At 32.3% G+C, this 16,041-nt stretch overlaps 2 protein-coding genes across 6 annotated transcripts; both read right to left on the minus strand.

The window, feature by feature from the left end:
• Nucleotides 1–226: 226 nt before the first annotated feature.
• Nucleotides 227–5,737, minus strand: phtf (putative homeodomain transcription factor). Its single transcript, XM_012370481.2, has 16 exons — nt 5,599–5,737; nt 5,280–5,419; nt 4,985–5,196; nt 4,721–4,907; nt 4,523–4,659; nt 4,340–4,442; nt 4,035–4,253; nt 3,670–3,734; nt 3,316–3,485; nt 3,070–3,200; nt 2,676–2,985; nt 2,377–2,605; nt 2,203–2,298; nt 1,981–2,124; nt 1,793–1,888; nt 227–1,722 (listed from the first exon to the last, which is right to left on the minus strand). The coding sequence occupies exons 1-16, from the start codon at nt 5,622–5,624 to the stop codon at nt 1,573–1,575; spliced, it is 2,415 nt and encodes an 804-aa protein (XP_012225904.1). The 5' UTR covers nt 5,625–5,737; the 3' UTR covers nt 227–1,572.
• Nucleotides 5,597–15,205, minus strand: LOC105679301 (uncharacterized). Of its 5 annotated transcripts, none has more exons than XR_010891471.1 (6): nt 14,891–15,205; nt 14,532–14,697; nt 14,187–14,451; nt 13,776–14,093; nt 7,754–8,002; nt 5,597–6,463 (listed from the first exon to the last, which is right to left on the minus strand). XR_010891471.1 is itself a non-coding variant. In XM_067360371.1 (6 exons), the coding sequence occupies exons 1-6, from the start codon at nt 14,995–14,997 to the stop codon at nt 11,732–11,734; spliced, it is 936 nt and encodes a 311-aa protein (XP_067216472.1). In that variant the 5' UTR covers nt 14,998–15,203; the 3' UTR covers nt 10,537–11,731. The 5 variants fall into 5 exon arrangements, 3 of the variants coding, with proteins under 3 accessions (XP_067216472.1, XP_067216473.1, XP_067216471.1); XR_010891470.1 differs by lacking the exon at nt 5,597–6,463 and adding an exon at nt 7,170–7,677; XM_067360371.1 differs by lacking the exons at nt 5,597–6,463; nt 7,754–8,002 and adding exons at nt 10,537–11,790; nt 13,106–13,126 and having other exon boundaries at nt 14,891–15,203.
• Nucleotides 15,206–16,041: the final 836 nt, after the last annotated feature.

Raw genomic sequence — 16,041 nt, forward strand, 5'->3', positions numbered from 1 at the left:
CGTGTGAAATTGCTATCGTAATTTCGAATTATGAAAATCACTATTCGTACGGTTGAATTCGAGAGATTTTCGCGATAAATTGCGAAATAGGAAGAAGGAAATGAAAAATTATAATAAAAAAAAATTAATATCGCTTGTGTTATCAATTTTTGGGGATTTTTCAATGTCGTTCTGTTGCGAGGAACCAGGAAGAGGTGTGGTAAAAATATTTTTGAAATAATTAAACTTTTCTTCTAATTAATTATATTTTTTTATCATGTTATTGACACAACACAGAAACAAACCACGAACATTTAAAATTACCGGCTAATTTGAATAAAATAAGTATATATCTTTTAGAACACTTTGACTGCTGAAAAACTATTTCACACAACAATTTTTTTAGATGCTTTTATTTTATATGTCGCATTATATTTTGATATATTTGAAAAATAATTTACATTTAACTTTATTATTGCACAGGTACTATTTTTTTCATATACTCTTTTATATAGTACATACAGTATTTACATATCTTCAAATAAATCTTTGAATTATGTAATTATACGTGCATTTTGTTCTATACGTCTATACCGTCTACAGAAAAATGCCATAGCTTGTTAAATTGCATGTCGTTTTAAACGAAGTCAAAATATTTGAAATAATTGCACTCATTATTAATAATTGCTCGACGAAGTTATTCGTCTGAATAGATATTATCACTTAATAAATGAGACAATATATAGACAAAATAAAATATTCTTATTTAATTACACTCTAACAATGATAAAAACATATAATAAAAACTGCAACATTCATAGAGCAGTAAAATTGCAAAATTATTTTAAAAAACTAAAAAAAAAGTTTTTTTAAGTCCTTTTGTTGCGCAATATATTCGAGCCCTCATCGTTAGCTACAAATTTCCAATATTTACACTGTACACGATTTCAAAGATCTCAGAAACTCTATACATTTTGTTAGGAATTATTTTTCTACCATTTTCATGTTAAATATTATAAAAGGCTACTTATTATGGTGTTAAAGTGATAGTATGTGTGCGATAATTGGAAAAGAAAATTGAGCTAATCGATGCATTAAGAGAGGCATACAATAAATGTATTGTCTTGCTCCTCATTCGTGATTCAATCTATTATAATTTTTCTACTGCTAGATTAGTCAGCCATGAAATCAATACAGTAACGAAATATATTCGTTATTTCATTAATACGTAATTTCAACAATCTTCCAACACAAACGAGGTAGTTGTGTAATGAAGAACCAAAGTCGCGCGCGCTTTTCTTTCTCAGATTATTCACTAAACTTGAAATGAATTCTTTCTTCGGTGAAAATTTCGCTAAAATTTCGCTAATACTACTTTAATACTATTTTTATATTTTATTAAATAGTCATAAATTTAATTAGCTGAGAAAAAGTTGTTATTTATATACAATTTCTCGAAATTTAATAAGCTACAGCATCTTAAGTGACAACATTAATTAATTAAGCCAAGCAGTTTTTACCGAGGAAAAATCAAGCTCAAGTGCGAATAATCTGACATTGACGGACAATGTGCGACTCCCGATACGCGATGCTTTATTTGATTTTTATTTTATGCAGTTTCAGCTTGAAACCGAGCAGCTCTGAAAGCACACCTGAAAGTGCTGACAGCAATACTACCTTAGTAATAGTGTACAGATACGGATTAGCCGATAGTCCAGAGATTTTGAACGGGCTTTCTAATTCCTGCAAAATACCTCTTTGGATTAATTGTTTTCGACTAGCTATTTATCAAACTTGCAATAGAAACGCATACCTTTATTAAGTCAGCCGCTAACTTCAATACACTATTCGCGACCATAAGCTCTTCCTTTTTATGCGGTTTTTGTTCGATTTGCAGATATAGATTGATCTAAAAGTCATATCGCGTCGTATCATAATAAATCAGTTTTAAACAATCCAAAATGGAAGCGTGCAAGCGTGCGTATTTATGGTAAAATCTACCTGTTCAGTTATCAAAACTGAGAGATTCCTGTACTTCTTGTTGATCTTTGTCCCTAATGTCATAAATCGTAATATAAATATTCCAAGCGAGAAGCTCCAGAATAGTGCTTCGACGTTGTATCGAGAATGCAAACTTTCCAGATCCTGAAATACGATTTGCATTGTTGACGGAAAAATTTAAAAGCAGACTTATATATTTGCGAAAAATAAAATTGTACTTACTTTAATTAATTCCAAACTTACGAATGATAGCAATAGTATCGTAACGATAAATACCGCTGATACAATTACGTCGACGGATCGTTGCGGGCCTCTTCTCTGCAATATGAAATTATAATATAATATAAAGTATGCATATATCTAATTCCTGTGGAAATCAGTGTGCAGTGTTCTTACTTTCAAATAAGATCTGACGCTCAGCCAAGTTTTTATATTGCGGACTTTGTTCAGACGGAAGTGCGGCAAATCGGACTTACGCGCACGTCTGGACGATGTTAAATGAGAGAATAATTTAGCATACAAGAGCCTCTGCTTGTACGTGCGCTCTGCGACCGCCAGTAAGAAAAATAAAAAGCACGACAGCATTAAGCGTTCAAATGTCGAGATGAGCACCACTGTTCGTTCCCTGAGAATAAAGCAGCTATTTTAGAAAACTATAAACGTGCCATTTTAATGTATAAACTTGATTCTCTTACCAAAGAGTGCTTCCAAACGCTATACCAATTATTCTACACAAAATATCGGTGTATGTTTCCAAGTTCACTTGGATCATATCGCTTGGTAATAAACTAACGGATACATTGCCAACATTATCCAACCCCATATGATCGTTCAGTCGCCTCATCGATGGTATAAGACACAGTGTAATGCTAAGTATCAGACCGCCGTAAAAGTAATTCATGCTTTCTTGCATAGATTCAACTCTGGCAATGATAGCCGAACTAATGTCCAGTACCGACAATTCAGCCTTCTTAATATCACGCCGCGTCCAAATTGTACATGAAACTATGGATAAAGTGATGTGAATTAGTGTCGTGAGGAATTCGTTCGCGGAAAATTCTGACGATGTACGATATATGTCACACTAACCGCGATCAGACGATGTGCAAGTGGAATTAAGCAATATCGAAGGTGGTAATTCGAATTCCCAGGAGAAAGGGTGCTCCACGAATTCTCCATAATTGGTCTCACTAGGCAAGTCGGATTCTCCGAGTTCTGAGCTGCACAAATATCATTTTACGATAAACTGTAATTATGTATCTTCAACTTCAAAAAGTGGGAAAACGTCACAGATATTTTATCGTAGCTAAAAAATATTATGTGTTCGAGTCCCACCTGTAACTACATTCATCGCTGTTGGTCGTTACTCCCATCCACTCTGTAGCAGAAGTTGTTGCCTCTGTGAGATGGTGCGTCGTGGCTTCCTCGCACTCCCCTTCCTCTTCGCTCTCGCATTGCTGCCGTGCTTCTCTCGATCCCAATAGTTTTGACGGCGCGTTTTTATCCTTGGAGCAAGACCGAGAAATTATTATAAGATGTAAAATGTGTTAAACAAATATTCTAAATATCTTTTATTTCCGATAACATAAAACATATCTAAAATTGCAAAAGGTAAGGTGCAATTGTAGAAAAAAACATAATAAAAAAATCTCTTACACTATAAATCTAAACAAGTGTAAAAGATAATACCTTAATACTGTTGTGAGTGCTTTTACTATCCGTAAAACTGTCATCACTTTTTAATAGGTCGGGTGCTGCGTGGAAAGTGGAAAACGATGATTTAGCTATTACTCCATTTTACCTTTCCAACAAAGATTAAAGCGTGTTAGCGGTTCGGAATACAACAAACAACTAAAAACAAATTAAAAGACTTCTCAATACTTTGATACAGTTACACATATAAATCGTAAAATCGGAAGAACCACTAAATATACTTTGAAACTTGTGGAAAATTATACATTTGTAATCGTGTATATAGCATATTCGATAACAAATAAAAGCTCATAAATAATTATAAACTGCCTATTTTACAAGCGTGTACTTGTAAATCAAACCTGAGCGTTTTGATGGGAGTGAAATTTGTTGACTAGTGCTATCTTCCGACCACGAGGTGCGGTCTTTAGTTTGTCGTGTCACTCCCTCTTGTGATCTATTTCTTTGCACTAGTGCACGACCTATTACTTTGTCATTATCACTAGAAACATTACCATTTAAACTCTCAAAGCCATCATCATCCTGATGTATATTTGCTACATGTTCTTCTGGCATATCACCTGTATTGTAAGTAGAGAAAGAAATAGATATCAAAATGTTGAAGTATATAAATTTACAAACAATTAATAGTTTCTTTTTATCTTACCCGGCTGTTCACGATTAGTTGCGCTTGCGTTTGTGGGATTAGAACTTTCTCCAGTTGTACTTAATGACTCTTTATCATACACTATTTGAGCACTTGCAGATTCCTGTTGAAAATATTAAAGCATATACGTTACGTATTAAACATATATATATTAATTTTCTATTATAACTTTGAGATATTCACCTGAGACTGACTAACAGTCAAAGAATTCTCAATCACCACTTTTTTGGCAAATCTCACTGCAGTCAGCACTTCTTCACTTCCTGTACTTGCTTTCTCGGAAGCCATGTCTTGAGAAGACTTTGTATCCTTATGTATACCTTCAGAAATTTGATCCATATTACAGAAATGAAGAATTTTTCTGTTTTCCTAAATACTTACGTAAATTTTGCCTAGATCTTGACTTTCCATTTCTGCATCTAACATGTCGAGAGCGTCTTGTTATTCGTTGCTTAGATTGATTACACGTCATAGTAGGACCTGAATGCGTCGACACAATATGGGAATGAACAATGCACAAAATAAACATCATAACAAGAGGTACTAATACTTCTGACATTGATACAATCTGTAAACAGAACGTAACAATCAAGACAAGTAGCGATGTAACATATTCCAGGAAGAACAAGAAATTTCTTTACATACTTCTGTTTCATTTTCCCTGTTTGTGTAAACGTAATACAGAAAGACGTTGACTGCTTGTAAGCTGTACAATAACAAGAAAAGCACAAAAATGCGATAACTCGTTTGCTGTATCCACCACTTTTTGTACAATGGAAGGAACAAGAGTCGCTGAAACGCTAGGCAAGCTACCGTTGACAAACCATGCTTCGGTTTGGCTTTCGGAAATGAAGATCCTATATGCATTGATATATTGAAGATGAATACATATGCTTGACAGGAACACTAAAATAATATGCATATATATTGTGTAGCGTACCACGTACGAGATCGACATCGATCAGTTCTGTTTTAAGTTTTGCAGTTCTCATTGGAATATGTGTGAGTCCATCGAGAATATGTTGCTCTATAGTTCTCTCCCATTGTTGCTTATCATATGTGCCAATTTTTTTTTGATACCTGAAAGAATTTCTTATTTATTATATCAATATTATCTTCTCTAAATTTTATTCCAGTTTTAGTCACTTTTTGTTTAATATTAGCTCAATATCTAAGTTGAATCTAATTTGGAGCATTACAAAATATCAAATTTCTAATTATGTTAAATAAATTCAATACGATCTCCAAAGATTTCTCACCAATACACCAGTTCGTTGAGACCCATGTCCAATCAACGCATCGCAGTCGCAACTTGTGATAATTATATTTAACCGAAACAAAACTACAGACTAGAAACGGAGTGCAAATTATTCGCAAATTTGTAGAAAAGCCCCGAAGTATTTGGAGTAATATTATATCATCGTTCTTCTAGTGTTGAGATAAATATTCGTTTTTCTCTCGTTTGAATAAAATTTCTTACTAAGTTCAAACGTGGAAAGAGTTATTTTAATAATTTTGCTTTATTAGAAATGTATTAGTCTGACTGGAGTTGGTTGCAAAATGGAACGGACGCACAACAAAGCACAATCCGTAGATATAAGCGGATGAAACCGGAATGTATCGGAGCATTAATATCATCTAGTTGCCACCCGCAGGAGAAGAGCAAGATGGCATTCTTCTGCCACGACTTTCCACGAATCTGATGATTGATAAACAGCGCGATAGATTTTAGATGGCGGGACCCAAGATCTATAGAGAGAAGGTTACCTCAGTAAAACCGGTTGAAAGCGAGGGACGATGAAGTAAGGGGGAAGCTAGAAACAGCTTGATGGCGAGGAGCGATGAAGGAAGGGGGGAGCTAGAAACAGCTTGATGGCGAGGGGCGATGAAGGAAGGGGAGAGCATGATGATCTCATCGACAAACAGTAGCTGTCTGAGATAGCTTCTGTTTGCCGATGAGATCATCATTGCCCCTCTTGCCGCTCGCCCCTCTCAGCATTTGCCCCTCTTGCCGCTCGTCCCTCTCTGCATTTGACCCTCTTGCCGCTTGTCCCTCTTTGCGCATGAGGTAACCTTCTCTCTATAGATCTTGGGCGGGACCAACGTCCGTAACGTCCGTAACGTCTGTAATGAAAATATTTCGCGATGGGGTTAAATTAGGTTAGGTTGTGTTAGGTTAGGTTTTACATGACGTAAGAAATGTAAAGACCATCAGGGTCAAGATCTATAGAGAGAACGTTACCTCAGGCAAACCGGTTGTGGGCGAGGGACGATGAAGTAAGGGGGGAGCTAGAAACAGCTTGATGGCGAGGGGCGATAAAGGAAGGGGAGAGCATGATGATCTCATCGACAAACAGTAGCTGTCTCTCTCTTTCAAAGTTCTTCCTTTTCTAACTGTGTCTAACTCCGTCACTCGCTCTCATTTGGTTTGTTCTTTATAGCTGAACTGGCTGCACTAGTTCAGAGTTTATCTTTTTCCCTCCACATTGGAGAAGAAAGATAAACTCTGAACTAGTGCAGCCAGTTCAGCTATAAAGAACAGACCTATTATTGACTTTTATGTATCAGTTTAAGAGGTTATATAATAAAAATCGAAGGTACGTATATTAAATATTTTGTCTGTTATTTCCCCTAACATATTCAAATGAACAAAACCGAAGAAATAATTTAACTTACATTTATGAATTTCAGTTACAATTTCTTGACAATTTTTGAGATTTTCACAATTAAATATAAAAAATAAATTTCTTTATAGTATTTCTTTTGTAAATAATGCATATAAACAGTAAATATTATTTTAAAAATAATTTTTAAATATGTACTATTTTTTCTTTTATCTTACTACTTTACAAATGATGTTTTTTGTGTATATCCCCAAATTATATTTTATTTTCATTGATATTACAGTCTAAATACGAGTACAAAGCAATTTGTATCACAAATGCATCTGTTGCAGCGATATTTAACATTATAAACGTTAAATATCTAGCGCTATAATTTGCAATATATGTAATTTATAGCGCCTTTCTAATTTACTTTTCAATTTTTATTACGCAATTTCCAGTGCTATCAATATTTTACAAAATAAAAATATTTTTTCGATAAAAACTCAAAGCATTTCTATATTAAAGGAACGAGAGAGAAAACACTAAAGCGTGCGAGAGAGACAGCTACTGTTTGACGATGAGATCATCATTGCCCCCCTCTTGCCGCTCGCCCCGCTCAGCATGTGCCCCTCTTGCCGCTCGTCCCTCTTTGCGCGTGAGGTAACCTTCTCTCTATAGATCTTGCATCAAGGTGCCGTCACATACAGCCATATATGTAATACTTCTATATTGCTAACAGAGCGAGAACAGTGGTTCCATAACCACGGCGCAGACATATGTTTTACCTCTTTTTCTAATGGGTACTTACCTCTATAAGCGCATGTGTGTAATTTTTATCTCAGCCAATAGGAAAACATATCTTCAGTTATCTCCGTATGTTGAAAACGTTGTCATCACGGACTAAGGAATAGAGGGACTGAGTCTAAAGTCCTAGTTTAGGCGAGAGGGGATGGTAATTCAAGCGTGCGGGGGGGACTGCTTTCCGCCATATTGATGTAGCGATTCTCACACAGAGATTTTGTGTCTGTGACATGGTTACACTCGTGTAGTGGTGCCACTAGACATAACGAGTGACAAGCGTAAAGAGATTAGGCGGTTTTATTATTGTTGTACTATAAATTTTATAAAATACTTTAACTTTTATTACTCTGAGGCTCTGCATACAGTAGACAAAATATTAGAATTAAATTATTAAATAGCAATAATCATTTAATATTAAAAAGAGAAATTATTTTATACATCTAACAAGAAAATGAAATATATTAATTAGTTTCAATTCTTATTTCTTAATTCATGCATTAATTTTTTCTATTCTTTTTATTTTTAAAATAAATAATTCTAATTTCTTATTTCTAATATTTAATAATTATTCCTATTTCTATTTCCTATTTTGTTTTTTGTGCGCAGGATCTGACTTTCATTTCTCACACATACGCAAATAGTGAGTTCTATGTGTGGTGATTACTAAATGAATATGGCGCCCCCCCCCCCCCCCCCGCCGCAAACGTGCTCCCCCGGTACAGCTTGTGCTTCGTCCCTCTATTCCTTAGTCCGTGGTTGTCATGTACATAGCTGGGTATGTTACCAATAAAGTACACGGTGTAATAGATTGTACAATATGTAAATCCCAATTATTAGGTTCGAAAATGCCATTGCTGTCGGCATTGAAAAATAAGGGTCCATACGTTATGCCATCGGATGATGTATGTGCCATATGTCGAACATCTGAGCGAATTATTAGACACTTTTCAAATTCTTTGATGCAAAAAAATATTAAACATATTTTAATTGCCAAAAGTTTTAATCATATTGGGATACCATTCGACAATGATATTATGAATAATCATGTCATGACACAAGACATATTTGATAATCACAGAGTGCAATTATGCAAATATGTAATTGATTTATACATTAACGTTAGATTATTTCATGAATCAAAACAAATGTCAGAAAAAGATCAATATTTACGAAGTTTAATAAATTAATATTGTTTAAAAACTTGTAATAAAAAAAATATGATTATTATTATCATTCTTATTATTTCATAACCTATAAAGAATTTTTAAAAATATTATTTTAATAGTATTTTAATATTGTTTTAAATTTTTTTAAATATTATTATTACTTTATATTTGTCTAATAAATTAAAATAAATTGAATTATTTTAATTTTGTAATAATATATATATATATGTATACACAATAACACATTAGATGTACCTATATATATATAAATAAATATTTTACACATGATTGTAAATATTTTTACAGATTTTTCTCAGAATAAATATGAAGTGTTATTTTTAACGTATGAAAGGTATTTGAAAAACCCGCCACCTACCATGCATGCGCACAATGATCAAAGTACCAATTTTCATGTTCTTCTGTCTCTCTTTTTTGGAATACGTTCCACTTACGGAAAAGATGCTATGTTAGCAATATAGGAGTATTATATACAGGGTGTCAATTAAGTCCCGGGACGGCTGAATATTTTCTCATGTAAGGTATTTTTGAAAAAGGTCAAGGTCATTTCTGAAGTAATTTTCAACGAGGAATTCAACGGTGACCTTCAATTTGACCTTGAGCTTGACCTTCAAGGTCATTTCAAGGTTAGGTTAGGTTTTTTAAATAGAAACCCCTATTTTTGATTTCAAAATTTAATAGCTGGTGTCAAGAGCTTTTCAAAACACTATAATGAAGTTATTTTTCATTAAGTACTTTTCGAGTTATGAGGCTTGTAAATTACAGTATTTTGACATAAAATACAAAATATCTTGTAAAACATTCAATTTTTGGGAATCTTACCTTAATACTTTTATGCATAAAATAATGAGACGAATCAATTGGTATAAAGAAAACACATAGTTGCTTTCAAGAAAAAATATGTAGTTTGCAACATGCAACCAAAAGCATGAGGCTTGTAATTTACAAGCCTCATAACTCGAAAAGTACTTAATGAAAAATAACTTCATTATAGTGTTTTGTAAAGCTCTTGACACCAGCTATTAGATTTTGAAATAAAAAATAGGGGTTTCTATTTAAAAAACCTAACCTAACCTTGAAATGACCTTGAAGGTCAAGCTCAAGGTCAAATTGAAGATCACCGTTGAATTCCTCGTTAAAAATTACTTCAGAAATGACCTTAACCTTTTTCAAAAATACCTTACATGAAAAAATATTCAGCTGTCCCGGGACTTAATTGACACCCTGTATATGCATACAGCCCGTAATCCGTAATCCGCACCGGAAGTCCGCAAAAGTTACTAGGTATTTCGTCCGTAACGTTACGTGTGTTTTTATCTCCTTGTGTCCATGGCACGGACTAAGGAATAGAGGGACGGAGCACAAGCTGTACCGGGGGAGCACGTTTGTGGCGGGGGGGGGCCGCCATATTCGTTTAGTAATTACTACACATAGAACTCACTATTTGCGTATGTGTGAGAAATGAAAGTCAGATCCTGCGCACAATAAACAAAATAGAAAATAGAAATAGGAATAATTATTAAATATTAGAAATAAGAAATTGGAATTATTTATTTTAAAAATAAAAAAAATAGAAAAAATTAATGCATGAATTAAGAAATAAGAATTGGAACTAATTAATATATTTTATTTTCTTGTTAGATGTAAAATAATTTCTCTTTTTAATATTAAATGTTTATTGCTATTTCTAATATTTTGTCTACTGTATGCAGAGCCTCAGAGTAATAAAAGTTAAAGTATTTATTTTATAAAAAAATGTCAAAAACAGAAAAATAAAATGTCTACTAAAATGTAAAAATTAAACACATTATAATAAAGTTTCAAAATAAATAAAACAAAATTTAAAAAAAAATATTTTTTTTACATTTACTAGTTACATAAACTAGTTCATAGTATTAATTAAACTAGTAATACTAAGCATTTATTGATGCTTATGTTGAACTAATTTAGTAAACTTCTGCCTATCACTAATACTTTTATCTATAGTCTTAGAGCAAATGTAGTGTAGTCTAATTTTAATAAATTTTTTAATTATTACTTCAATAAGATATATAGAATGAGACTCTAAAATATTTTGATTATTGTGATCTTTTAAATTTGAAAATAATAAATCGCAATTTATTAACAACCGTTTTATAGAATTTATTAAAAATTGATCTAAAAATTTTTTTAATAAAAATTTTCCACTACTTTCATAAAGACATATTTTTATTATTTTTTCAGTCTTTGTGCAAATATATATTACATCATAAGAAGGATAAATTAAAAATCCTCTACTTTTTATGGTAATCAAAGAATTTGATGATGATGGTGTACCTTCTAAAGCTTTTAAGCAATCTTCACATTTTATTTCTGCCTGTAAAGATTTTACAATAGAACCTGCTATATAAGAAATAATTGTTTCTGCAATCTCTGATACATTACATGGATTTTTAACATAAGAATGTGTATCAAAATTCTGAATTAAAGTTAATAATCTGTCTGTATTTATATCAATATTTGTATTAATTGATTTTTTATTTTTTTCATTGTCTATTTCAGCTGTAACATGTTTGATTGATGGCGTGGTCATATTAATTACATCAACCGGTTTTAATTTAGATGTTATATGTAATATAGAAATGTTTTCCTGAGGTATACAGTTGCCTGTATTATTTGCACGAAGTTCATGATGTAAGAGTTTTTTGTATATACCAACGAACTGCCGAGCCGTTGGATTATTGTTATAGCCATTATGTGCTCTTATGCAACCAAAAAGCAATTCAATATGATCTTGGCTTATTTTATAGCAGTGCTCGGAATTAGTCTGAACATTTCAGCCGATTTCCGTGGTATACGCCTCCTTTCCTCTCCTTACCGCGCGCGCCGCAGCCGCTAGGGCCAGCGCCGCCGAGCGTTAGGAGCGGCACTATCTGATTAGGTTCTGTGAGTAGGTTCTTCTCCCTATTTATTAAAATTTAAAAAAATTTATTAAAATTTATTAAAAATAAATTTTTATTTTTAAATTTATTAAGTGGAAATATTTCAATAGATTTCTACGTCACCCATGAGATACTAATACTGACACGTTTTTCAAAAAGTGGTTTCTATCTACATTATTGCATCAATTGTTCATTCTCATAAAAGGCCAAGAAAATCTAATTAAAAGAAAATCTCTTTTATATATTTTTTTTTTAAATTAAGAATTTATTTTTATCTTTAGTGGAATAGGTCTACGGGGGAAACCACTTTTAAAAAAACGCTTCAGCATTAGTATCTCATGGGTGACGTGGAAATCTATTGAAATATTTCTACTTAATAAATTTAAAAATAAAAAATTTATTTTTAATAAATTTTAATACATTTTTTTAAATTTTAATAAATAGGGAAAAGAACCCACTCATAATCAGATAGTGTCGCTCCTAACGCTCGGCGGCGCTGGCCCAAGCGGCTGCGGCGCGCGCGGTAAGGAGAGGAAAGGAGGCGTATACCACGGAAATCGGCTGAAATGTTCAGACTAATTCCGAGCACTGTTTTATAGGATGGTATGTATTTTAATACTTTTTTATTTTCACATAATTTGTGGTATAATTGTTGAAGACTGTGAATGCAAATTAAGAAACCAATAAATCCAGTTTTCCTTTTAGTAAAAATAAGTTTAATTGAATCTTTGTTTAATTGAATCTTTGTTTTTAAATTAAAAATGTATTTTTCGCATTCGAGTAATTTGTTAATAATAATCTCATTATTATGACTATGTTGATGTAATGGTTGACAATCACTTTGATCAAAATATTGTAATGGCTTCTTAAAATATAAAATCTTCAAACTTTTAGAATTCATTATGTCAAAAAGATCATTAAATAAATTTATGAAACGAATAGTAGCATCGCGTTATCTTTAAATAAATAGATATTCATATTTTTTAAATCTGTCAAGGAATCAGCAACGCTTTTACTAAATAATTGAGATGCAAGACGAACTTTCATTTTCTGTTTTTGATAATTTAAATGTTTCATACTTAATTTATTAGCTAAATGAAGTCCCTCTTCCTCTTGAACAGAGTGAAGTTGTTCAAAGTATTTCCAAGATACTTCCCCATCTTCAGAAATTATAGTGCAAATATCTCCTAAGCAATTTCGCACTAATTTTAGCATATACGCTAGATCCAAAAATATAAAAACTTTTTCTTTAGTGACAGGATGTAAGAAGTAAGTCTGCAATTTGTTATTTTGGAGATCTTTATCTATATTAAAACCAGTTAATTCTTTCATAATGCTCATATTTATAGGTGCACCATCAAACGTCAAAGAAACAACATTAAGCTTAAATGTATGCAACAATTCTAAACTTTTCAAAATAAGCAATTTTTTTGTATCAGTTTTTAGTAAATCTATAAAAAAATAAGCAAAAGGAATTTTCCATGTTGCATTCACACATACAACAGTAAAAATCAGAACTTGTTTGGCTACTTTATTTGAATCAACATTAATATATTTTTCCATTTCACCAACCATGCCTTACACTTTTGAATGCACCCGTTCAATTTCACTTTTTATATCCATTTCATCGAATATAACAGCCCCGAACAAAGGATAATCAACAGCTTTACAACGTTCTTTAATTGATTTTAAAGCTTCTGTATTAAAAAGCCTGGATTTCCTTCTACAGAAGTGTACCATTTATATAAGGTTTTTGGATGAGGTAAAGCACATTCGAATTTTTCTCTTACATAATTATAAGCTTTGGGACTGTAGTAATGCAATGTTAGTGCAAAAGACCTTAGTTCAGGACTGTATTGCTTACTAATAGTTTTAGCCTCACATTTTAAAATCATTCTTTTCAATAAATCTTTATTAGACTTACCCATTTGCTCTAAGATGTCTAGATAATTTTTATTTAATTTTGATTTTAAAAAAGATATAACTATATCAAAATCTGGCTCAGACTTTTTTTGTTTCAATTTGCGTTTCAGATTTCTTATTGTTTGTTGACTTTTCCGTTTGTGCTCCTCAAGAGATGCTTTTAAATATTTTATCGTGTCATCTCTGTCATCCTGAAGATGTTGAGGACTGACAGATGTTGAACGACTAATATTTGAATATCCAGGCAAATTTTTTGGAGAAGTAGTACAGTTGTCGAAAAGTTTTTCATCCAGCACTGTATAATGTTCTTGAAGTTTACCTTAAAATAGTATATTGTTCACAAATTTTTCAAATTTACAATAAAAATTTACAATAAAAATAATTAGATAATAATGTAAAAATTCTAACTAACCAGCTGATAAATGTTCTTTTCTCCTAACAAATTCTCCAGTGAATTCATCGAGAAGCATTTGTTCATCAGCTTGCATGGACATATTTTTATCTTCATTGTATTCCTGATTTTCAGTATTTAGTTTCTTGGTACAATGAGTATTATTTGATGAAAATGATGCTTCTAAATATAAAGGTTGGTTATCAAAAGAAAATGATGAATTTAAATAATTCTCTTCATTTTCAATGTTTTTGTATTGAAGAGTACTATCGACAAAAGCATCACTCTAAAAAAGTAAAAAACTTTCAATAAGAAAATACTGATGTTTGTATACCAAGCAAAGTTAAATATTATAAAATTTTATACATAAGGTACTGCGTTTTCACGTAAAAATATTTTATCCAAAGTTCTATTTATATCTTCTGCTTTGAAATGTAATGAACAAACTGATGCAGATTTTTTTAGATTTATATTTTCATCCAATCCAATATTTTTTAGCCACAAATTTCTTTTTTTTATATCTTTTGGTAATCTGTAATAAAAACAGCATTTTTTAATATAGTAAGAATAAAATTATATAGTAAGATAATGTTTCAAAATGTCTTCTCCAAGAAAAATTTTACTCGATATAATATAGTATACATTACGTGTAGTATATATTTCTAAAATTTTCCTTCAAAAGAACGTTTTGGAACCTAATCTAAATAATAAGATAAACTTCTTACCTATGTAAACTAATTTTTAAATTTTGCTCTAATGTTTTTTGAAGTTCGCTTTTCCTTTCATTTTTTTCATTTGTCATGGAGCAGCCTGGTACTATACATCTAACCATTTTTTATAAAATTTATAGTACAACAATAATAAAACCTCCTAACCTCTTTACGCTTGTCACTCGTTATGTCTAGTGGCACCACTACACGAGTGTAACCATGTCACAGACACAGAATCTCTGTGTGAGAATCGCTACATCAATATGGCGGAAAGCAGTCCCCCCCGCACGCTTGAATTACCATCCCCTCTCGCCTAAACTAGGACTTTAGATCATTGAGTAAAAAGAAACAGGAGGGAGCATATACTAGCCAGAACCTCAAAGTAAAAAGAAACAGGAGGGAGCGTTTGGTCTTAAAAGTGCGGACGGAAGTGACTATATAAAGTGGTCGCTCAAGATGGCCGCTCAAAGGCGCCAATATTGAATGACTTGTTATGTTTAATTAGGAAATAATGTACAATTAAAAGAAAATAACTATAATATGCAACAATAATACCAAATTTTAATGGCGTTTTTTATTGGGATTGCACTCGTGCAGTATTTTTATAAGAGTAATGTTAAAATCTAAAATCTAAATTTATATTGAATCCTTCGTCCTTACAAAAATTTATCCATGCATTTCTTTGATCCGGATTTTTCGGAAACCTGTTTGTGAGTGAAAATTATTTAGTAATTATTGTGAATCTACAATTTTACAATACTATACATATGATTATAATCTCCAAAATAAAAATCTAATTATTGTTGATAATACTAACCGATAAAACGTTATTCCATGATTTCGAGCTGCTGCTGTTATGCCACAAGCTCTACAGTATACCATTTTGATCGTTTATTTCCATACACTGTTGCATAAAAGACTATACACTGCATATTAATGCGTACGGCGTACGGTATGCCGCTTGCCGCTATGCTCGAGCATTCCCTCTCACTTTCAAAAAGTGGTCGCTCAAGATGGCTGCCATGACGTACATCCGTCCGCGGATTTGCCTAGTCCTGCTAGTATATGCTCTCTCCTGTATCTTTTCACTCAATGGCCAGGACTAGGTAAATCCGCAGACGGATGTACGTCATGGCAGCCATCTTGAGCGACCACTTTTTGAAAGT

Source organism: Linepithema humile, chromosome 8 (genome assembly GCF_040581485.1).
Source record: "Linepithema humile isolate Giens D197 chromosome 8, Lhum_UNIL_v1.0, whole genome shotgun sequence".
In the NCBI taxonomy this organism is placed as follows: domain Eukaryota; kingdom Metazoa; phylum Arthropoda; class Insecta; order Hymenoptera; family Formicidae; genus Linepithema; species Linepithema humile.